Raw genomic sequence first — 23,619 nt, 5'->3', positions numbered from 1 at the left:
GATACTCCAGTTATAGGAGAGTGAGAAACCCAGGTCCATTTTTGCGGCACACTACTTCCCGGTCCAATCCTGTCAGGAGATCCGCTTGTCTTGAGAGGCTTCTCTATTCTGGTAGCTCCAGGGAGCGTGCAACTGTCCACCCTGACCACCGGGATGAGTGGTCAGCTTCAGTTAATTGCAAACCAAGGTTGACTCCAACACAGAGGGGTTGATTTACTAAAACTGGAGAGTGCAACATCTGGTGCAGCTGTAAATAGAAACCAATTGGCTTCTAACTTCAGCTTGTTCAATTAAGCTTTGAATAAAAAAAAACGAAAGCTGATTGGTTTCTATGCAGAGCTGCGCTAGATTTTGCATTCTCCAGTTCTAGTAAATCAACACCAGTCTCCTACTTGGGCAGGCCAACTACCCGTTCCCCACAGGGCCCATCAACAGCCTCTTCAGCCAACCACTGGCTACACCATTGCCTTCTCATAAATAATGAGAGACTAATCCATCATACTTGGCTGCAGCAAACTTTTCCTTTGCAACGTGTTGAAAGCGTACATCTTCAATGACTTCTCATAGCAGCAAAGAACTGTCATTAACAGCGCTGAGCACAAAAATTTCAATATCTAGGTTCAGGGCACATTTTACTTACTCCTCAAATGGCATTGTCAGTGGCAGGAGAGTCCCTGTACCTACATATGGTGTACAGTCTCCAGTCCTCTTTTTCATCTAAGAAGTAGTTCATAAAGCATCTGTTCCCAACTGGGGTAATTTTGAACTTTTCCCAAGAGGAAAGCAATTCAGCACAGCTACATATTAGTGGTGCAGGAGTAGTGCATGAGGTCCAGGAGGGTGGGTCTTTTCTGTTTTTGACAGAAACTCTCTTCCTGACCCCTCCCATAGAAGGCTTTTTATTCCCCCTTAGTGAGCATGGATAATTGAAAGGAGGGTACCCTAGCACCCCTAAGTGGGACTATGCTGTAAAAAGGGGATTTACACCCCATTACACACTGTATCCCTGAGCAACCAATTACCAAGCCTCAATATTGTCATATGGGAAGAAGGGGAATGAGTTATATGCTCATTTAAAAGTACAAGTATTGCCTTGCCCTACATGAGCATAGCACAGATACACTATCAATGAAACCTCTTACCTTTGACACCAATTGAACCTAATCTCTAACACAAGATTAGCCCACAGCAATAATTACCTTGTTCTGTAGTTGAAGAAGCAGCTCCAAAAGTAACCCAGCTCATATCAGACACAACACCAAGATATCAGCACTGCAAACCACTGATCTACTTTATCTTAGATTTGACATGCTTAAAGCCCAACTCCTACCAAGTATATGATGATATATTTGGTCACCACATGACCTTGTTTTTTTCCATTTCTAACAGTTATGACAGCGGGAGTACCCTGCTTCTTCACTTGCCCTATACACTGTATACTACTGGCCGATAAATAGGGTCTTGAAGCATATTTCCTCTAAAGTTTAAAAAACCTATGCCAAAGGCTGTATGCCTACAGAAGTGTCAGGTGACGTTCTCTCCAAATGAAACCTGTAGTACTGGGTTGTCAGTCTGGCAGCTCAATGCTGCACAGTGCACTAGGCACCTGTTGAGCAGGAGGTCCGGTTGTACTGTCTTATAGGGATGAGCCAAACACCCCCCTTGGTTCGGTTCGCACCAGAACTTGCGAACAGGCAAAAAATTCGGACGAACACGCAAACACCGTTAAAGTCTATGGGACGGGAACATGAAAAATCAAAAGTGCTAATTTTAAAGGCTTATATGCAAGTTATTGCCATAAAAAGTGTTTGGGGACCTGGGTCCTGCTCCAGGTGACATGGATCAATGCAAAAAAAAAGTTTTAAAAACTGCAGTTTTTTCAGGTGCAGTGATTTTAATAATGCTTTAAGTGAAACAATAAAAATGAAATATTCCTTTAAATATCGTGCCTGGGGGGTGCCTATAGTATGCCTGTAAAGTGGCGCAGTTTTCCAGTGTTTAGAACAATACCACAGCAAAATGGCATTTCTAAAGGAAACAATTTACGAACGGCAAATCCACTTTGCACTACAAGTGCACTTGGAAGTTCAGTCGCTGTAGATCTGAGGGGGACATGCAAGGAAAATAAAAAACAGCATTTTAGCTTGCACATGATTGGATGATAAAATCAGCAGAGCTTCCCCTCATTTCAGATCTTCCCCTCAGATCTACAGCGACTGCACTTCCAAGTGCACTTGTAGTGCAAAGTGGATTTGCTTCTCGTAAATAACCCCCTATGTCATTTAAAACTGATCATGGCTGTAATGAATTGTCGGATCCCTTCAATATAGATAAAACTCATTGAAAAAAATGGCATGGGTTCCCCATCAGTCAATTACAAGGCCCTTTGGGTCTGGTATGAACATTAAAGGGGAACCCCGTACCAAAATTAAAAAAAAAAAAATTGGGTGAGAGTCCCCCTAAAATCCATACCAGGCCCTTCAGGTCTGGCATGGATATTAAGGGGAACCCTGCGCCAAAATTTAAAAAAAAAATGGCGTAGGGGTCCCCCTCAAAATCCATACCATACCCTTATCCGAGCATGCAACCTGGCAGGCTGCAGGAAAAAAGGGAGGACGAGAGAGCGCCCCCCCCCCCCCCCCCCCTGAACCGTACCAGGCCACATGCCCTCAACAGGGAGAGGATCCTTTGGAGTCGGGGTTCTGCGGTTTTCGAATTTGCCACGAACACCGCATAATGTTCATTGTTTGCCGAACGTCCGAACAACCAAAGTTAGGCCCAAACTTATGCTCGGGCCGAACCGTTCTCCCACCCCTACTGTCTTATTGCAGACACTGATCCTCTTCTGTCTCCACCTGCAATGCTGACAGCTTCTCCTTTTCTTTCCTCCTCTGGCTGCACTGCAGGGGGATTGGTTGCAGTACATGCGCCCCTTCCATCTGCTGTCCGGACCCCCTTTGTGTGCCCCCCCCAGCACTGCCGGCTTTCCTCCTTTCCTCTCCCGCCGGCAGCTGCTGCGGACACAGAGGGGGATGTTTCAAGATAGAGAGCAGGGGAAGGGGCCAATAAACATACCGGTCCTTTACTGGAACCTTCCTTTCCTAAATGAACACAGTGAGCGATCTGTACCAATCACTCTTGTGACCATTCATCATCGAAGCACAGTAAACTGTATTTACACTGCTTGAGTTTGTGAAAGCCTCGGAGTGCTTCCAATTCATTCATCTGTGCAGCTGAGGCTACAGAGAAAGGGACTGATAAATCTGTCAGTCACCTTCAGACAGGGGCAGGGGGCTCTGTCAGGTAAGCTGCATAGCGCCCCGTGATTTTTAACAGCAGCCCTGCCTGCTCTAGTTGTGTAAAAATGGACCCCCTTAGCTATCGTTGGTCAGATCTGTTCCAAGAAAAAATCAAAATGCCAAATTATTTTATTCTTTGCTAATAAAAAACATAACAATTTGTGTTCCTACTGACTTTCCTCAGTTCTGGTTCCTCTTAAAAAAAAAAAAATAAAACTCTAATCTTTGCAGCTAACTTTATGTATGTTTAGTTATAAGCCAACTTGACCTTTAAAGTCATATCCATGAGTCATGGCACGACAAGGTGGTAATACAATGCTTACAGTCTTCCCCCTCCACCCTCCTGCCATCTGAAACCAACTTACCACTGAAGTATTCAGGCTTGACATGACAGGACTCCGCACTGATGCACATTTGTTCGACGGTTGTTTACAAGCTGATATCAGTAACAGAACTTCATCAGGATCTGTGGCCACTTTTACATCAGAAAGTCCTTTAGCCCAGGCCGATGAGCTTACAAGCCACATGAAGGAGAAGACCACGGTTACGATAAAATCCTAGGACAACAGAAAAAAGGTTCAGCACAGGACCCAGGAGCATGTACATCACTAGAGTAGTAGTGTCTACTACAGCGATTTCCAAATTCCATGGGAATTGGCCATGTATACTATATACATAATCACATTGGTCCGAGCTGGAACATACTGATATCTGGAATTCTTTACATTTTCCATTTAAATCCGCTGAATACATTTCAGGTTTGTTTTCTTTAGAAAGCAGCCACAGCCCAATCTGACTGCATACTGAGAAGGATGCTTGCTCTCTGTATGGAAGCAGTGCTCTTTGTCCAGTGGTCCAACATGCCCATGTGTTGTGTGTGCGATATGTGTGCCTACAATGTTCAGGTGTCGTGTGTAGGCATATGCACCTACATATATGTGGGTATTCTGTTATTCAGGCATGTGCTATTTTTGTATAGTGAGTCCATGTCACACAGGCATTATAGTTAAGGGCCTGGGAGACCAACTTTATTAAAAGGGAAAAACAAAAAAAAATTTGATCCAGGTTCTAACGCAGGGGTTTCAACGTCAGTAAACCCAATTACAAAATACAGAGCCACCTGGCTCTTTGGTGAGCAGTACCTCTGCTTGTTTTGATCTCCCAGACTACTTGCTATTCAGGGTTTCTCATGGCCTATGTGGCAGCCCCTTGCTGGTCAGGCCCACATGGTCTCTTGACAAGGTTTTACTTCTGGATTCTCTCCAGCCGCTGGACTCACTGGCCTCCGCAGCTTCCATAGTCTCCAAGACCCACTCTTGGTCTCTCTGGCCAAACTTTATCATTCCTTGGGCATGGAATCCCCCTCACACAGGCTGCAATCTCCACAAGATACTCCCAGCTCACCTGACAGGGTCCTGTCTTCAAACAGCTCCAACTCCCACCATCTACTGCTCTAACCAGCTCATCGTTAAAGGGCCAATCCAATTTGTTATAGTATATGTATGTGGCAAGCCTCAGCCTGTGCCTCTCTGCAAGCCAAACCCTCTGACGTGTTTCGCCCCACCCATCTGGGCTTAGTCATAGAGGTAAAGGGCAGAAGTAGGAAAGAAGAAGTTATACATCACATGGCCATGAAAACCATTTGTGAATAATTGCAGTGATGAGGTGAAGTAATGAAAAGGGGAAATAAAGTGTGAAAATGAAGGGAAAAAAAACGGACAATATACATAAAAGGAAAAAATATACTGAGAGATGTGGAATGTATGAAATGAAAAATAAAAAATAAAAGATTATAGAAAATATATATATATTTTTTTTAAGGGAAATTAAGAAAATTTTTCCTTTAAAATGGTCTTAAAGTGGAGTGGTGTTGGCTGAGGCTGCCACATACATATACTAATAATGATCAGACCGGTAGAGCGGGGGCTTTTGCTTACGAGATTTCTTGCTTGTTCTGTCCACCGATCTACAGTGTGGCACAAAGCAAGTACACAAGACCGCAGAAAATAGAAGTGCAAGAAAGGCATTTAACCAAAATATTTCAATCTGATCTTTAGACTATTGCTTCTATTATTATGTCACCAGGTGAAAAATATCAAATAGTTTAAATAGATTTATTGACGCTTTAAAAAAAAGAAGAAAACCAAAGTAAAGAAAAATCAATGTCATCGGTATAACACACGTACTTTTTTCCAATTCTGCCTTAGCGGTCTATTTATAAATTATCACACAAGATCCATACAACTTTTTACTTAGGATTCACACATTTTTCTAATGTAATCCATTTAGAAAAATGTGTGAATCTTGTGTGAAAACATATAAAAGTAATACTTATATTCTCAGCAGTTTCTACCAGTGATGACAACCAGTCATCTGTGCTACACAGTGCCAGATGAACAAATGCAAAGCCACTTGGCGTAATGATGAGGCGTGAAGCCTCCAGCACTTTGCAAGCTTCACTGATAGATGTCTTGTGCTGTCTTCTTGCTGTGTTTGATGTTCGTTATCTGTGCTGGGGGGTTCCCATTTACCTTCCTGGCACAGCTGGACAGCGGTGAAAAACCGGAGACATGACTATTTTTAGGCTTGCAGATGTCACTATAGAAATAAAGGTATGGCAACTCGATTCTCAAAAGTGCCAAACACTAGAAGGAAAAATCAGTATATACAGTACATTAACTGTAGCTTTTCTGTAATGCTGTTACATTTATTAACATGGTCACCTGGAAATTTTTTTCCTGATTTCATCAGAGATTATTTATAACTAGGAATGATCCGATACAACTTTTTTTTAGCAACGAGTACGAGTACCAATATTCTTTTTTTTTTAAGTACTTGCCAATACCAATTACCGATACCTATTGCTGGCAGTTAGGGAGATCAAGATGAAGATGAAAAGGAGGAGCAGGAAAGGGAGTCTCTATCATCTATCAATGTGCTGTGTAATATTGCCATCTGGCTGAGACCAAGTGATGAAGAAACACAGCACTCCCAACACTCAGCACTGCCGGCCCCACAGCTAGGAGGACCATGCTGTCATCCCAATTGATCTACCGCCCCATTCTTCTCTTCTTCTTTCAGCATAAACATTGTCCTTATTATGTTAATTGATGCCTCTCACCTCCTGCCCCTGAGCCAAGCACCAATCATGGTTATCTACAGAGCCTCACCTGCATCCCACATCAGGACGACATCACAGTGTTCAATGTGCATGCCTGTTGCTCCTCCCCTTCTTCTCCCCCTGAGCCCTGCTACCATCTGACTGCTCATGTCCCTGGTGGCTGGAGGTAGAGGAGGAGAGGCGATCACTCACCGAGCTGTCAGTGCAGGTTAGGGAGAGGCCCCGAATCTACACTGACCAGCGGAGGGGGAATCTGTCATACCACACCTTGGCCGCTGCATCCATGGGCGCTGACATTTTCTATCATTGATTCCCCTAATGGCCTCAGGCCCGAGTGCCCGAATGGTCAGTCCACCCCTGACTTTATTTCCACTTCAGCTGTTAGCAGGAGAACCCCTTTGACAGCTGAATACATCATTGGTTGTTAAGGACATGGCGGCCCCGCTTCTTAATAACCAATAATTGCCACCATTCTTTTGTTTACATTTCGGCTGTTAGCGGGGGGATCCCACTGACAGCTGAAAGAACCGAGCCTGAAGGTATCAGTTTTAAGTATCGGTGCATTTACATGAGTACCGTTATTGAATGGGCTGTAAAGGCAAGGCAGTTGTCAGGGCTGGGCTCAGCCCTTCCTTCTCTGAGCTGGCCACTCAGCTGTCGGCTAATTGCCAGCTCCTATCTCTCCACAGTGACTCACCTGTTGATGATATCCTGCTCGTCAGTCCTGCTTACTTAAGCCGTCCAGCCCAGATGATCTCTGCCTTCGCCTAGGTCAACATCACAGAGACTTTCTCCAGCGCTCCTGTTAAAGATTTGCTTGGCTGACATTCCTTCTGGCTCCAGATCCTGCTTGCTGTTCCACTACGCTGATTCCTGGCTTCCTGACTTTCTGGCTTGTCTGACTATCCGTTCCGGTTACCGAACTTTGGCTATGTTTTGACTACGTTTGTTCTATATACTTTTATTATTAAACAAGAGTGATTTAACTGTACTTCTGTCTCGGTCTGATTCATAGTTTCTGACAGCAGTGATGCCAGAGAATGTCTTGAGTCTCTCTATTTCCCTATTAAAGCTGATCTCCAGGAATTATCTGTAATGCACACTTACATTGCATTCAGCTTGCATCATCGTATGCATATTTTATACACGGTAGGCTGCATATTGCATATGTAATGGACTGCTGGAAAAGCTGAAAATCGCTGTAGTAGTGGCTGCTATCTTCTGGGTCCTGTTAGGGTTCTGTGCGAGCAGCCCCCCCCCCCCTGCACGCTGACCACAGGGGATTGTGTGCTTGGCACTGCCACCATTCATAGAATACCTTTTATTTTTTTCAGTGAAAAGGGCCTTCTTTGATTGGACCAAGGCAGAGAGGAGGGGCAGTGATGTCTCAAAAAAAAAGTCTATATGTATAGTTTGTAATGGTATTTGAACAAGGAGGAGGCCACATTAGCACATTGCATAATTCCTGCCCTGATAGGCCAACAGTCTGTTGCTATATTAGAGGTTTCTGAACATTTTGACATCACTTTAATTTAAAGGCCACTCAATTTACTTATATGTGGAGTTAGCCGTAAGCTTCTTATATGTAAATTCACCTTTTTCTCCTTATTTGTGTTTTTCTTTCATGTAGTGTTTTTGCATGGGAGGGTCTAACAGCCTGGTGCCCATCCTGAGGCCGAGGGCGGTATGCAGACCTTTAGTATATGATGTGCGGCCCTTAGACCGTAGTGGGAACATTAATTAGGGTAATAGCATTTATTGCTACTAGACCCGTGTAACATATTCCCAGCATCAGATTTTCTGCTGTAGCGGGTCTCCAGACAAAAATGTAGCATGTCCACACTCTCTGACTCTCATTTCCTCTGTTAGGTCTGCGTTTTCTGACAGTCATCTCAAGCATTACATATATTGAACATTATGCGTGGCACTTTAGTGATATTAGGGGCTGCATTTGAGGCCCCCTTTAGTTCATAAATTAACAACCACCAGTCTAACTAATATGTGGGTCTTGCATTTTGATGCAAGGTGCACTATTACCCATAGACACAAGGAAATTGTTGCCTGACCCAGCCAATCACATTTAAATTGTTAAATTACTGAATATCTCTAGGTATTCTGTCCTATTTATGGAGAGTATTTTTTTTTTTTTTATACATTAGATTTAAAATTAAGTCATAGAACCGAATATACTGATGAGAGCATCCAAAGCCTGACACTTCCTCCGCCACTTGAAAGCGTGGAACATAAGCCTGTTCAATTATCCAATAAAGGTAAAGGTATCACTTTAGTTCTTGTATTCTTCTTCTCCCATTATTAGCATAGATGTTTTGCTACTCCACTTCCCTATCAGTCCCTTAACCTGATAAAACAAATTAAATATTTATTCACGTGTGCAAGCATTCGCTGTTGTTCACACCACCGACGGAGGACTTTAATTACGGTGCTGGGCTTATTCCAATCCTCTGACATCAGAATGAAATCAGACTCTTTGGAGTACAGCGTGAAGCTACCATTAATGAATTAATGAATTCTGTTACTGCAGCTCTGCTGGGACCAAGATAAGATATGAAATAAAGCTTAATACTTAAAGATACTCCACTGATTATTTCAGCATAACCTTTTTGCAGCGTGGGCTCTGGTGCAAAACAACAGCCTTTAGAGCAAAGAGTGTTGTGTATTCCTAGTCTGCATTGTTTTTTTTCTATTTGGCATTCCATTTTTTAAAGTAGATGTTTCCCAACTCTGAAATAATGGAGGAAAATGTCAACTGAATTTTAAGATGTGGAATTTTTGTTGGCTTGGTCTATTTTTACTGAAGTAAATCTAAACCCTAACTAGATGACATTTAGATTGCTAAATCACTATGTCTATACTGATTTCATTTTTTTTATATCCTTTTTTGCATCTAGGTATTGCTGACGTCTTCCAGCCTCTTTCAGTTACTCCCTGTTTGAAAGCACTTGCTTCAGTGTTGATTACACATGATTGTTCAGGACTGGCTTTCTTATAGTAACAACGATGGACAATACCTGTGCAAAATGCCTCAACACGGCTGCTTGTAGTCAGTGATGCAGAAGGTCAACTCAGAGTTAGCCCACGTTCACATTGGTCCAATTTGGCATGCGATTAGACATGTGAAACCGCATGCCAAATCGGCGGCTATTGCCATCAGTAGGGATGAGCCAAACACCCCCCGGTTCGGTTCACACCAGAACCTGCGAACGGACCGAAAATTCGCACGAACATTAGAACCCCATTGACATCTATGGGACTCGAATGTTCTAAATCAAAAGAGCTCATTTTAAAGGCTAATTTGCATGGTATTGTCCTAAAAAGGGTTTGGGGACCCGGGTCCTGCCCCAGGGGACATGTATCAATGCAAAAAAAAGTTTTAAAAATGCCCGTTTTTTCGGGAGCAGTGATTTTAATGATGCTTAAAGTAAAAAAAAAAAGTGTAATTTTCCTTTAAATATCATACCTGGGGGGTGTCTATAGTATGCCTGTAAAGTGGCACATGTTTCCTGTGCTTAGAACAGTCCCTGCACAAAATGGCATTTTTAAAGGAATAAAAGTCATTTAAAACTGCTTGCGGCTTTAACCACTTCCCTACCCGCCCATAGTCATATGACGTCCTGGGATGGGATCTCCCATCCTGGGTGGACGTCATATGACGTCCTGGGATTCCCGGCCGCCTAGGGGGCGCGCGCGCGCCGCCGCGTTCCTCGGGACCCGGTGCGTGTGCCCGGCGGCCGCGATGTCTGCTGGGCACCCGCGATTGCCCGTTAACCGGGCCGGCATGTGGATCTGTGTGTGTAAACACACAGATCCACAGCCTGTCAGCTCTGAGGAGAGCGATCTGTGTTCCCAGAACGGAGGAACACTGATCGGTCTCCTCCCCTTGAGCGTCCCCTCCCCCTTCAGTTAGTAATCACTCCCTAGGAAACATATTAACCCCTCCCCGCCCCCTAGTGGTTAACCCCTTCACTGCCTGTCACATTTACACAGTAATCAATGCAATTGTATAGCATTGATCGCTGTATAAATGTGAACGGTCCCAAAAATGTGTCAAAAGTGTCCGATGTGTCCGCCATAATGTCGCAGTCATGAAAAAAAATCGCGATCGCCGCTAAAAAAATAAATAAATTTTTTTTTTTAAAAATGCCATAAATCTATCCCCTATTTTGTAGACGCTATAACTTTTGCGCAAACCAATCAATATACGCTTATTGCGATTTTTTTTTTTACCAAAAATATGTAGAAGAATACGTATCGGCCGAAACTGAGGAAAAAATTTGTTTTTTAAAAAAAAAATTGGGATATTTATTATAGCAAAAAGTAAAAAATATTGTGTTTTTTTCAAAATTGTCGCTCTTCTTTTGTTTATAGCGCAAAAAATAAAAACCGCAGAGGCGATGAAATACCACCAAAAGAAAGCTCTATTTGTGGTGAAAAAAGGACGTCAATTTTTTTTGGGTACAACGTCGCACGACCGCGCAATTGACGTTCAAAGTGCGACAGCGCTGAAAACTAAAATTTGGCCTGGGAAGGAAGGGGGTGAAATTGCCCTGTATTGAACCGGTTATTGTAATGTCGGGTCCTGGCAATATGGATGAAAATCAGTGAGACAAACGGAATGGGTACCCTCCAGTCCATTACCAGGCCCTTTGGGTCTTGTATGGATATTAAGGGGAACCCCGCACCCAAATTAAAAAAAGAAAGGTGTGGGGCCCCCAGGCCCTATATACTCTGAACAGCAGTATACAGGCGGTGCAAACAAGACAGGGACTGTAGGTTTGTTGTTAAGTAGAATCTGTTTGTAATTTTGAATTGGTACATTTTTAACGTATTTAGCTCCAGCCAAAAAATCTATTTTAAGCTTTTTGGAAAACATAGGGAAGGGTTATCACCCCTGTGACATTTGTTTTGCTGTCTGTGCTCCTCTTCAGAAGATTTCACCTCACTTTTTGTCTCAATGACAAATGTTTTTTGAAAATTTGGGTCTTTTTGTGAAACAAGGATTGGGGATAAAGCATCAGTGGAAAGGAGAAACGTTTTTCCCATATTAACTCTTACAGGAGAGACTTTCCCTTCCTAGGGGTAGATTTCATCTCACTTCCTGTTGTCTCCTTCCGTTTGCAAGTAGGAGTCGTTTGTAAGTTTGAAAGTAGGGGCCTGCCCTATATACTCAGCAGAAATTTGGGCCTTAGGTGTTGTTGTGGCCACAACACTGTAAGCCCTCACAGTGCCCTGCTGTGAAATATTAGATCAAGAATTGTAATTACATGCCCCTGTTGAACAGGGGCAGAAAAATTGGGCCTTTGGTGGTGGTGGTGCTGGTGCCACAACACTGTAAGTCCTCACAGTTACTCTTGATGGGCGCAGAAACGGGCCCTGCTGTGAAATATTACATCAAGAATTCTAATTACATGTCCCTGTTGAACAGGGGCTTTTTTCGGTGGGAAAGGTGTCCAAGTCAGATCTTGCCCCTAGGTATTCCTGCACCATGTAAAACAGACGCTGGCGATGGTTGCTGGAACCGATCATACCTTGGGGCTGCGGACTAAAAAATTGTCTGAACGCATCAGTCAGACGACCACCTTCTCCACCGCTCCTTCTTTGAATGATTGCCCGAAGCCTCAGCAACACGTTGTCCAGAAACAGGAGTTTGTAACCACCCAGTCACTGGGAACGGGTTGCACAGACCTTTCTGTAAGGCCTCCCGAAGATGTTTCATCCTCTGCTCCCTCTGTGATGGCAAGATAAGGTCCGCAACCTTACCCTTGTAACGTGGATCAAGGAGGGTTGCCAGACAGTATTGTTCCTTCTCCTTGATACCACGAATACGAGGATCCTTCTGCAGGCTTTATAGGATCAGGGAGGCCATGCAGCATAGGTTTGCTGAGGCATTCGGTCCGGAGTCCTCTGGGTCACTAAGGACGACATGATCCGCAGCCACCTCCTCCCAGCCACGTACAATTCCATGTGTTTCTTGGGACTGTAAATGATCCCTTAAAGACTTCTGCTGATGCTGAGTGCCAGGCTCCACCTCCTCCTCCTCTTCCTGTGTGATCGGCGGCATGCAGGAACACTGTCTGGATAAAGGGGGCCTTGAGAGCTAAGGAAGTCCTCCTCTTCCTGCCTCTGTTCTGCCTCAAGTGCCCTGTCCATTATTCCACGCAGCGTGTGCTCCAACAGGTGGACAAGGGGGACAGTGTCACTGATGCATGCACTGCCACCATCCTCGTGGCCTCCTCAAATGGTGACAGGACAGTGCATGCATCTCTGATCATGGTCCACTGGCATGGGGAAAAAAACCAAGCTCCCCTGACCCTGTCCTGGTGCCATAGTCACACAGGTACTCATTGATGGCCCTCTGCTGCATGTGCAGCCGCTGCAGCATGGCCAATGTTGAGTTCCACCTGGTGGGCATGTCACAGATTAGGCGGTTCTTGGGCAGGTTAAATTCCTTTTGGAGGTCTGCCAGCCGAGCACTGGCATTATATGACCGGCGGAAATGCACACAGACTTTCCTGGCCTGCCTCAGGACATCCTGTAAGCCCGGGTACCTGCCCAAGAACCGCTGCACCGCCAAGTAATATAGCTGCCTGCGGTAGTGATAGGATCAGGAAAACACCAACCATCTACAGGTAGCTTTAGCTGAACACTGTGCAGAGGTCGCACTACACTAACTTGTAGCTTTAGCTGAACACTGTGCAGAGGTTGCACTACACTAACTTGGAGTTTTAGCTGAACACTGTGCAGAGGTCGCACTACACTAACTTGTAACTTTAGCTGAACACTGTGCAGAAGTCGCACTACACTAAAAAATAATGTAGCTGCCTGCGGTAGTGATAGAATTAGAAAACACCACCAATCTTCTACAGGGAGCTTTAGGTGCACACTGTGCAGAGGACGCACTACACTAACTGTAAATACTGTAGCTAATAGGACTAATAGGATCAGAAGAACACCAGCAATTTTCTTCAAATACTTTAACAACACCTGCCTGCCTGTTAGTAGGAAGATAATAACAGGAATGGATCTAGCTAAACTGAATACAGTGTGTATATATATATATATATATATATATATATATATATATATATATACACAACACCTGGGATGCATATATATACACAATACACTGTAAGTGCAGCTAACTGACTGACTGTCCTGCCTAATCTATCTAACTTAAATCAAATGACACTGTCTCTCTGTCTCTGTCTCTCAACGCCGGAACACACTACACAGGGCCGACTTGCAGGCGGACTTATATAGTGTGGAGCATGTACTAAACCCCCTGAGCCATAACTGGCCAAAGCCACCCTGGCTTTGGCCAATTACAGCTCTCTGTACAGACAGCGCTATGATTGGCCAAGCATGCGGGTCATAGTGCATGCTTGGCCAATCATCAGCCAGCAATGCACTGCGATGCCGCAATGAATTATGGGCCGTGACGCGCCACTCGAATTTGGCGCGAACGGCCCATATCGTTCGCAATTCAGCGAACGATTGAACAGACGATGTTCGAGTCGAACATGGGTTCGACTCGAACACGAAGCTCATCCCTAGCCATCAATGGCACCGTCCGAATAGGTGCGGCGCAGACTCCCAAAAGTAGTTGCTGTACTACTTTTTGGTGACTTTGTGGGGCGATTTGCATAGATATCTGTGCAGGAACCCGCACAGATGTCTGTCAAATCGCCCCTGAAGTCGAACTGCATATCCGGTTTGAAATCATGCGAGTTCAGCTGACCTCGCATGATTTCTAACCTGCAGCAATGTAAACCTAGGCTTAGTTGTCATGGATTATTATTGTTCATTATTGGAATAATAGGAAGGGCTTTAGGAAGGAACCTCATTGCAAGATCAGCAGGTGTTCTTTTAATATGTCTGGGGTTTTTCCAATAAAGACAGCATGACGGGTCTTCTAAATTTTTAAGTCAGCAGGTAACTAGAAACCAGCATATACTCTCCACTGCAACCTTTTTCAACCAGGGTGCCCAGGCACCCTGGGGTACCTTCAGATTTCTTCAGGGGTGCCTTGGCAAAATGCCTAAAAATTGCCTAAAAAATTGTATACAAGACAGCTGGTGGATCAAGCCTGTCTTTTAGTTACACAAATCCACATGTTTTCATTGTGCACCATCACAACCTTGTAGCCACCGGTGTCCAAACAACCGATGATGTTATCGGTTGATAAGGAGGAGGTTGAGCGCCTACACGGCATCCTTGTTTGCCCCTCCCTTGCCCCTCTCCGTCAACACTGGGGTCACATTAGGTGAGTGAGGGAGAGAAACTGAAGAGAAACAGTAGTCAGTACCAGTGTGGAAATATGTATTTGCTTTGGAAGAATAAATCGCCTCTAACGTTGGGTGTCCTATATGTGTGGATGTTTCTGCATTATATAAATCTATTATGTAGCAAAGTCCCGGGGCCCCTGAAGCCCAATGGTGACCTCCAGAGCTTAGGACAGCTGACATCCTTCAGTGTAGAGTGGGTTACAAGGCATGGTGGGTATAATGCAAGATGAACAGGTGGGCGTCAGACACTTTTGGCTCCCCTTCATTCCAGCACTGCAGCCTTGAAAAGACATTTTGGCATTCTACTCTTCCAGAAGTGTTGAATGCATGTGCCCGCCCCCCCTTCCTTCCTTTCCTTGTTCCTACCTCTGACCCTTACATAGTTGGTAAGGTTGAATAAAGACACCAGTCCATCCAGTCCATCCAAGGCCAATTTTGGACAGAAGCCAATTAACTTACCAGCATGTCTTTGCGGTGTGGGAGGAAACCAGAGTACCCCCACGCAGGCACAGGAAGAGCATGCAAACTCCAGGCAGGTAGTGTGGTGGTTGGGATTCGAACCAGCGACCCTTTTTACTGCTAGGTGGGAGTGCTATCCACTACACCACTGTGCCGCCCTTACATTACTGCGAAGTCCTGGGTGTCCAAGGAAGGAACCAACATGCAGTGGGGGTCCAACATTTCCAGACGTATTGAATGCCAACAAGGCTTTTTTGGTTGCAGCTTTGGAACAGAAGAGAAGTAGGAAAAGCAGGCCACTGGAGATGTGAAATCTTCTATTGCAGGGAGCTTCTGGCTTAAAACATTTAGGGCCCATTCACACAAAAGTGATTTGTTTTGGTGCATTAACGCACCGGCATTAATGCATGTTGTGGTATGCTTCAACTTGTGTGGCATTAAGGCAGCTTATTCATTATGATTGAACTAGCAATGCACCACTATTGATGAAAAAACGTGCATGACCCTTTTTTCAAAATGCAACAATTTAGAAATTGGATGAAAGGTTTAGCACTGGGGAATATTTTATGAAAGATAAATAGTGCATTTTATCTACAACTAAATAGATCAGACCAAAATGAGGGACAAATGAGGAAAGAAGAACAGGGGGACTTTGTTCCAAATCAGGGACATTTGGAATCTATACCTTAAGGGGTATAAGACACAAAAAACATACCCTTGTGCTTTCCTCAATATTCATTGCCAATCAGATCTGTTAAGGGGGGGAAGCTTGGGGGGAGCTTGTAGCAAGCCTTTGAATAAGTCATGACTTGCATAGTTCAGGGGATATCGACTGTGGACTGTGGCAGTTAACGAATATCTAAACCCAACTTTTCATATTCCTGATATGTGCCTGCTGTACCATAAACTTGTATGAAAAAAGTATCTTGTTCTCTTTATATTGCTTCTTTTGTGTGAAATACCTGTTGTTCCTGCTAGTCCCTCTGCTTTCCTATAAAAAGCAAACTGGCCACACCAGGCATGATCAGTTCTCTAGCTGACCTGAGAGCTCAGTGTGCTCTCCTCTAATGATCAGACTTGTTCTGACACACTCCCCCCTCCGCACAGCCATACACTGCAAAGACCAGTGTGCTGTTGTTTCTCCTTCTCTAGCTCTCTGAGCTCCTTATTCAGCTGAGAACAGAGTGTATGTGATCACTTATAAAAAAGGGGGGGGGGAGGTATATAAGGTGATAAGGTTTATAAGTGTGTGTATATATATATATATATATATATATATATATATATATATATATACACACAATGTGTGTGTATATGTATGTATATTTATACATGCTGTACATGCATACATACACTATATTGTCTAAAGTATTGGGATGCCTGCCTTTAAATACACATGAACTTTAATGGCTTTACAGTCTGATGCCCCGTACACACGGTCGGACTTTGTTCGGACATTCCGACAACAAAATCCTCGGATTTTTTCCGACGGATGTTGGCTCAAACTTGTTTTGCCTACACACGGTCGCACAAAGTTGTCGGAATTTCCGATCGCCAAGAACGCGGTGACGTCAAGCACGTACGACGAGACTAGAAAAGGCCAGTTCAGAACCAAGCGAGGCACCCTTTGGGCTCCTTTTGCTAATCTCGTGTTAGTAAAAGTTTGGTGAGAGACGATTCGCGCTTTTTCAGACTTGTGGCTTTCAGATCGTTTTCTGCCGTTCAGTTTGTGCTTGTGGGTTTGTATCTGCTCTTCAGTGCGTGCAGTCAGTTCGTATTGGAGCTTTCTGTGCGATCTTGTCCGCTCGTTGCTGTTTTTCAGGTCGCTCTTCACAGGCCTTGCTGTTCTTCAGTGCGTTCTGTTACTTCGTTCTGAGCAGCCGACCGTTTTCTAGCCATGTTGCGTATGCGTACTCCTCGTAGAGTTCGTGCTGTGCGGGGGCTTGGTGTTGGGGTCCTGACCTTGACACAAGTCCAGTCCATGAACAGGGTGGGGAGGAGTTCATGGACCAAGAATTGGTTGCTTCAGCGTGACCAGTTCTGTCATATGCCTTTGCTCCGTGAGATCCGTGAGAATAATCCTGATGATTTCAGGAACTTTCTCAGGATGACGGACCCCGTATTTCACCGTTTGTTGGCTTCGCTGACCCCCTATATCAGCAGGCAGGATACCTGCATGAGGCAAGCCATCACTCCGGAGCAGAGGTTGGTCGCTACCTTGCGGTATTTGGCCACAGGGAGAAGTCTGCAGGACTTGAAGTTCTCGACAGGCATCTCCCCCCAGGCTCTGGGGATCATTATCCCAGAGACCTGTTCTGCCATCATCCAGGTCCTACAGAAGGAGTATATGAAGGTAAGATTTTTATCCTTTTATATCACATTTTATTGTATTGAATGTTTGATAATATATTGTATTTCTTTCCTCATTCCCTAATTACCATGATTGTATTATGCTGTGAATGTCCCCTTTGTCCTCATGCATGCTGGATTTTTATGTAATTATTATTTTAGATCCTTCATACATATTTGCCCTTCAATAACCTCTCCAGCATGGTGTCTCCTGCCCTATATTCACCTCATGTAGTTACTTAACAATGTATTTTATCAGCTCCATAGTAGTGCTTTACCCCAAACACCCCCTAAAATGTTTTGAAATGTTATTTTTGATTTAAATTCAGGCAGAGGGCCAGAGGCTTTTTTTTGTGGTGTCCCCAAATTTTTTGTAACCCTCCCTCCCCCAACTGCTAAGTCAGCTGATCCCAATTCTCTATCCTCAATCATCTATCTGCTGACTTTGCCAAACCCATACACACTATACCCATCTCTTTAGTGCTCAGATTTATGGATGAATTCCCCAAAGCATGTAGTGCAAGGGCCTGCCTGTATACTTTCCAATGGTACTGTTTAAAGTTCTTGTATCCTATTATGATCTTGATAGGTAATAGCAGAATGTCCAAATGTGCTCAAATGTGTACAGTGTGTATTTATATCTTTGTATTATGACACTTCTTACCTGTCCAGTGGTCTGCCAATAGTGTAACTAAGGAGGGGCTGTTCCAAGTAATACCCTGTATTTAGGCATTCATCTCTCAATGAAGTGAAGAGGGTTACCTGCCCAAGAGTTCCCCCCCTATAATGTTAGAAATGGCCCATGAGAGGGGGGGGGATATGATAGGTGTACCTTATACTTTGTTGTTGTTAAATTCCCCTTAATAAATGCTATCTGGAGGTTGACCCATAATGTTTGTCTCTAATCTGCTTGGCAGGTTTCTGTGAAAAAATAGTAATGTTTATTGTTTTTTCCTCAACAGTTTCCTTCCACGCCACAGGAATGGCAGACTGTGGCCTCCCACTTTGCCCAGCGGTGGGACTTTCCTAACTGCGGAGGGGCAATTGATGGGAAACACGTCCACATCGTCCCACCACCCAACTCGGGGTCGTACTATTATAATTACAAGGGGTTTAATAGTATAGTGAAGTTGGCGGTGGTGTCGGCTAATTACGACTTCTTGTATGTGGACGTGGGGAAGAATGGCCGGATGTCCGATGGTGGAGTGATCGCCCAGACGGAGTTCTACAGGCGTCACCAGAATGGCAGCTTGGACTTGCCACCTCCAGAGGACAATGTTGAAGGTCTCCCATTTGTGTTCGTTGCTGATGAAGCATTTGCGCTGGGGGACCACCTGATGCGGCCATTCCCGATGAGGACCCTCACCCCGGAACAGAGGGTTTTTAATTACCGGCTGGCCAGAGCCCGAAGAGTGGTGGAGAACACATTTGGAATCCTGGCCAGCCAGTTCCGATTATTTATGACACCCATCCATATGGCGGAGTATAAACTGAACCATATAATACTTGCCTGCTGTGTTCTCCATAATTTTCTACGAAAACATTCAGCCAACTATGCTGGCTCAGTTGGGCCTGAGGCCGGAATCCCAAATACATCAACAATGACGGCACTTGAAAGCGGCCGTCCTGGCTTGCCCTCCCTGAATGCCCGTGATGTCCGGTTACGATACCTGGAGTTCTTTGCGGGTAGGGGGGCTATCAATATGCCAGACAATATGTGACACCTTTTTCAAATAAAAAACAACCCAAAGAAATTCTTGGTGGACATTTACTGCTTGTGTTTGTTTTAGCTGACCCTGACAGAAATGTGTTGAGTGCAGAAAATGTCGTGATTGGGTAACCTTATAAAAAACAGTGTTGGCTGGTACTTCCTAAATGCAAAAACACATTTCACTACAAGTGCACTTGCAACTGCACTGAACCTGCACTTGTAGTGCAAAGAGGATTTGCCCTTAGGAAATAACCCCCATTTGTGCATAAAACAACAATTACATCACCCCAAAAGTGTTGTAGTGTTGAGACAATAATCCACACATTCTTGAGTAAGACACTTTTTTATACCTGCACAATCACATGCGCATTTACCAAAGGTTTTTAAAACAAACCAACATGTTTGTTGTATAACAATGTTTGCAGTAGCATTATGAAAAATCAAAATATCCATTTCAGATAAAACAGGCCTGTGTAAAACCAACAAGAAAGCCAAAAAACTTGAACTTACAAAGTTCACATTAGGTAAAACCTGAAGGCTATATCAGACATCAGTATTTAGGAACTGGGTTTGATATAGCGTTCAGATGGGGGGAAATCACCCCTGGAAAAGCCAAATTTGGAAGATGCACACCAATTTACAAATGTCCACATGTGCTATCTGCCATCAGGGGGGATCAAGGGACGTGTTTTGGGGGAGCAAGCCCTTCCTCACTGCGACTTTATAATTGAGGAAGGGGTTGCCCCCCCAAAACGCGTCCATTGATCTCCCGTGATGGAAGATAGCACATGTTGGCACACTGTGTGCATCCTCCAAATTTGGCTTTTCTAAACATTGAAAAAAGTTTAGTACGATAAAACAGGTGATTTTGTGGGGTTTAAATTCGCCCCAAAACATCAATGATGTTATTATTTTTTTTAATAACATCACTGATTTGTTGATGTATGTTTTGCAATTGGAGATTACACCCCATGATCTCCCCGATCAGTATCTGGGCACTTTCAGATGTAAAGCGTTCTGGATCCCTCACATCACGATCACCTAAAAAGAGATAAAGAACAAAAAAAGGTCTCAAACATCTGCCACCAGCCATCTCTTTTACCTGAGTCTGTGGTCGCAGACACTCACCTGTTGTGGTGCCAATCTCCACCACGTCTTCTTCTTCCTCCTGCTCAGCTTCTTGGGTTGGTATTTCCCCTTCTTCCAGAGAGGGGGGGTCTCTGGTCTCCTGGGATGAGGGGTGTCCGAGTCTTTTCTCCGCTATGTAAAACAAAAATGGTATACTTAGCACACAGATATTTGATGGCAGAACTATAGAAATAGGAAACATTGCTTGGAAGTGGGGTACAATTGTCTATTTTAGCCGAGTTCCAAGATGTATATTTTTTATTGCCCTTTGTCAAGCTGCAATACTTTACCTGTTTGGTACAAGCTTCACAGATGGAGACCCCCCAATAGTATACACTGGAGCACCTGTGTGGCCCCCTAATAAAAATGGTGTTCTTGTGTCCCACACTAGTGCTCCAGTGTCCAGATGTGAAAACAGCTGCTCAGTGTCCTCTCCTTACACACAATCTAGTTTGCATTTCATTCTAGTAACAAACCCATCTACACAAACAAATATTTGGCATCCAAGTAGGCCCCCAAAAATGTGTGAAAATGCATATGGCCTAAACAATGGTGTTCTAGAGGCCGAAAGAAAAATGTTTGATACGAACGAATAATGTGCCCATGAACATTAAAGTTGACCTTTGGAAACGTTACAACTAATCAAAGCATATGGAGCAGAACGAACGTAATAAAGACAGAAAGAATAGGAACACAGCACAACTACTTACTTTTTTGCAGCACTCTCCGGATCTTTCGGTACTGCTCTGGCTCTCTCAACTTCAGGTCCGACCACCGCTTCCTGAGCTGATCTTTAGACCTTCGTACCCCGAAATTCCGCTCTAGACTCCTGACCACTTTCGCCATGATTTTGGCCTTTCGGATATTGGGGTTGGGGTAAGGCCCATATTTTCCGTCATAGTCGGACTTCCTCATGATGTCGACCATCTCCAACATCTCCCCAAACGACATATTTGTGGCCTTAAAACGTCTCCTTCTGGATCGGGACGTGCCTGGATCCGGCCTTTCCTCCTCCTCCTCCTTGCTACAATTAGCCCGCACCTGCTGTATGTCCGCCATCATGCTCTTCCCCCACTGCGCCGAACGAAAAGGGGCGGGGAATACACTAGAAAGAACGTCAGGGGCGGGCGGAGTTACACGCATGCGCAGTGTATATAAAGCGTAACACGCGTGCGTATTACGTTTGATCTGTGAGCGGAGGAAGGAGCATTGAACGCGGCGATCGTAAGAACGAAGGTAAGAGACAAACTTGGGCCTATACTGCTTCTATAGATTGAGGCCTATATTGTAACAAGATTAGGAGAGTTCGGTGTGACATTAGGCTTTGTCTTGTGTTGTGTCTTGCAGTGAACATGGATATGGTATTGAAAGATCAGGACTTCATTTCAGTCTTCATAGAGATGCTAAGGGAGCTGCCCTGTCTGTGGGAGATTAAACACCCCCATTACAAGAACCAAGCAAAGAGGAAGGCAGCACTGGAGCAATTGTGTGAAATTGTGAAGCAGGTGATCCCCACGGCAGACATCACTTTTTTAAAGATTTTCATTGGTGGCCTGAGGAGCACATATCTGAGGGAGCGCAATAAAGTCCTGGATTCACAGAGATCCGGAGCAGCAGATGACATCTATGTCCCCAGGATGTTGTACTACGACAGGCTGCACTTTCTGGCAGGCCAGACTGAACCCAGGTCATCACTCTCCAGTCTTCCTTCCACGCTTCCTTCCCCCCCGGCTGAGGCTTCTGACGCCCAACCTGGGCCTTCCAGGCCACATGTGGAGGAGCCCAGATTGAGCCAGGTATAGCATTCCTCTAAATATTTCTGCTTGTCCAATCAATGATGTGAACTATATGTTAGTTGGGAGTACTAATTTATGATTGTGATTGATGATGCAAAAACTAAAACCATGTCCCTTTTTCATACACAGGGAAGTCTCAGCCAGGAGGTGGCCGGGCCGAGCCGGCTGGCTGATCTGCAGGTCCCTCCACCACCCCTGGAAACAGAAAGTGGCAGTAGGAGGAGTACCCTAGAGGAGGCTGCTATCAGATTTTTTTGTAGGGCTACAGAGGTCCTGGGAGCACCACACACCAGGCAGGAGAACATTGCTGCATTCATAGCCTATAAAATGCAGAGGATGGAGGAGGGCCAAAAAGCCATGTGTGAGGCCCTCATATCAGAGGCTCTGGCGAAAGGTATGAGGGGCCAAATTACACCTCAAACACACCTTTGCGATGGTCCTCCTCCTGCAGGTCCTACTCCTCCTCCAGGTCCTACTCCTCCTCCTGCCACATCTCCAACTGCACAGCCACAGCCCGGAAGGAAGTGTGAAAGGAAGACCAGACAGTGAGGACCCTGGATCCAGTCTGGTCGGCCAAAAGATGCAGCCTCTTGTGGTACCACAGCCTGGGGACACTGATGTCATCTGCTGCTATCCGGATCTCTGTGAATCCCAGACCAGACTGCCCTCCCTTACATATGGACTCCTCAGGCCACCAATTTTGAGGTTTAAGAATTGATGTCTGCCGTGGGGGTCCCAGGCTTCACTAATTTCTCCTGTTGATCCAGTGTTGCCTTCCTCTTTGTTTGGTTCTGAGCCCTTAATAAAGGATTTTTGTTTTGAATTATACTCTCCTATGTGTTTTACTTCAAAAATGATGGTTTGTTTGTGAGGATTCAGGTACATTTCTAATATACAATGTGAAATGAACAAGGGACACCAACAACAAAAAATCTCATGGAGATTAAATAATAAAAGATATCAATGGTGTTGGGGTAACTTGCCACACAAAACACACACAAAAATATTCTGGAGTAAAAATAAAAATAACATTGAACAAAGATCAGCCTTGGAAAAAATCCAAACATTAAAGAAAAAAAAAGGCTTAAAAACAAAAAAAAAAAAAAACATAAAAAATATAAAACTGTCAGATGTGACAACTAATAACAATATATTGAGGGAATCCCACTAAAAAAACACAAATAAAACTTTGTGAGAAGTGTGTGTGAATATGAGCAGCAAAACTACTTAATTCTTGTCACATTATAAAGAAGAAGAGAGTGCGCTGTATTAAACCATTTTTTACATTGCAGCGTGACGAAAGTGCTGTATCCATTGCGAACGCTAAGTTTACCAGAACGAGCTGTCCCGTGTCGGAATTTCTTCTGAGCATGCGTGGCACTTTGTGCGTCGGAACAGGCCACACACGGTCGGAATTGACGCGATCGGATTTTGTTGTCGGAAAATTTTATCT

At 44.4% G+C, this 23,619-nt stretch overlaps 1 protein-coding gene across 2 annotated transcripts in view; it reads right to left on the bottom strand.

Moving 5' to 3' along the window:
- Nucleotides 1-23,619, bottom strand: part of SYNPR (synaptoporin) — a 324,786-nt gene that overhangs the window by 15,768 nt on the left and 285,399 nt on the right. For both annotated transcript variants that reach the window (XM_073592170.1, XM_073592171.1), the window contains one exon: nt 3,665-3,856. In XM_073592170.1, the coding sequence (XP_073448271.1) occupies nt 3,665-3,856 (192 nt within the window). The remainder of the gene's footprint in view (nt 1-3,664; nt 3,857-23,619) is intronic.

This window comes from Aquarana catesbeiana, linkage group LG07 (genome assembly GCF_042186555.1).
Source record: "Aquarana catesbeiana isolate 2022-GZ linkage group LG07, ASM4218655v1, whole genome shotgun sequence".
In the NCBI taxonomy this organism is placed as follows: Eukaryota; Metazoa; Chordata; class Amphibia; order Anura; family Ranidae; genus Aquarana; species Aquarana catesbeiana.
This window is presented reverse-complemented; position numbering and strand designations above follow the sequence as displayed.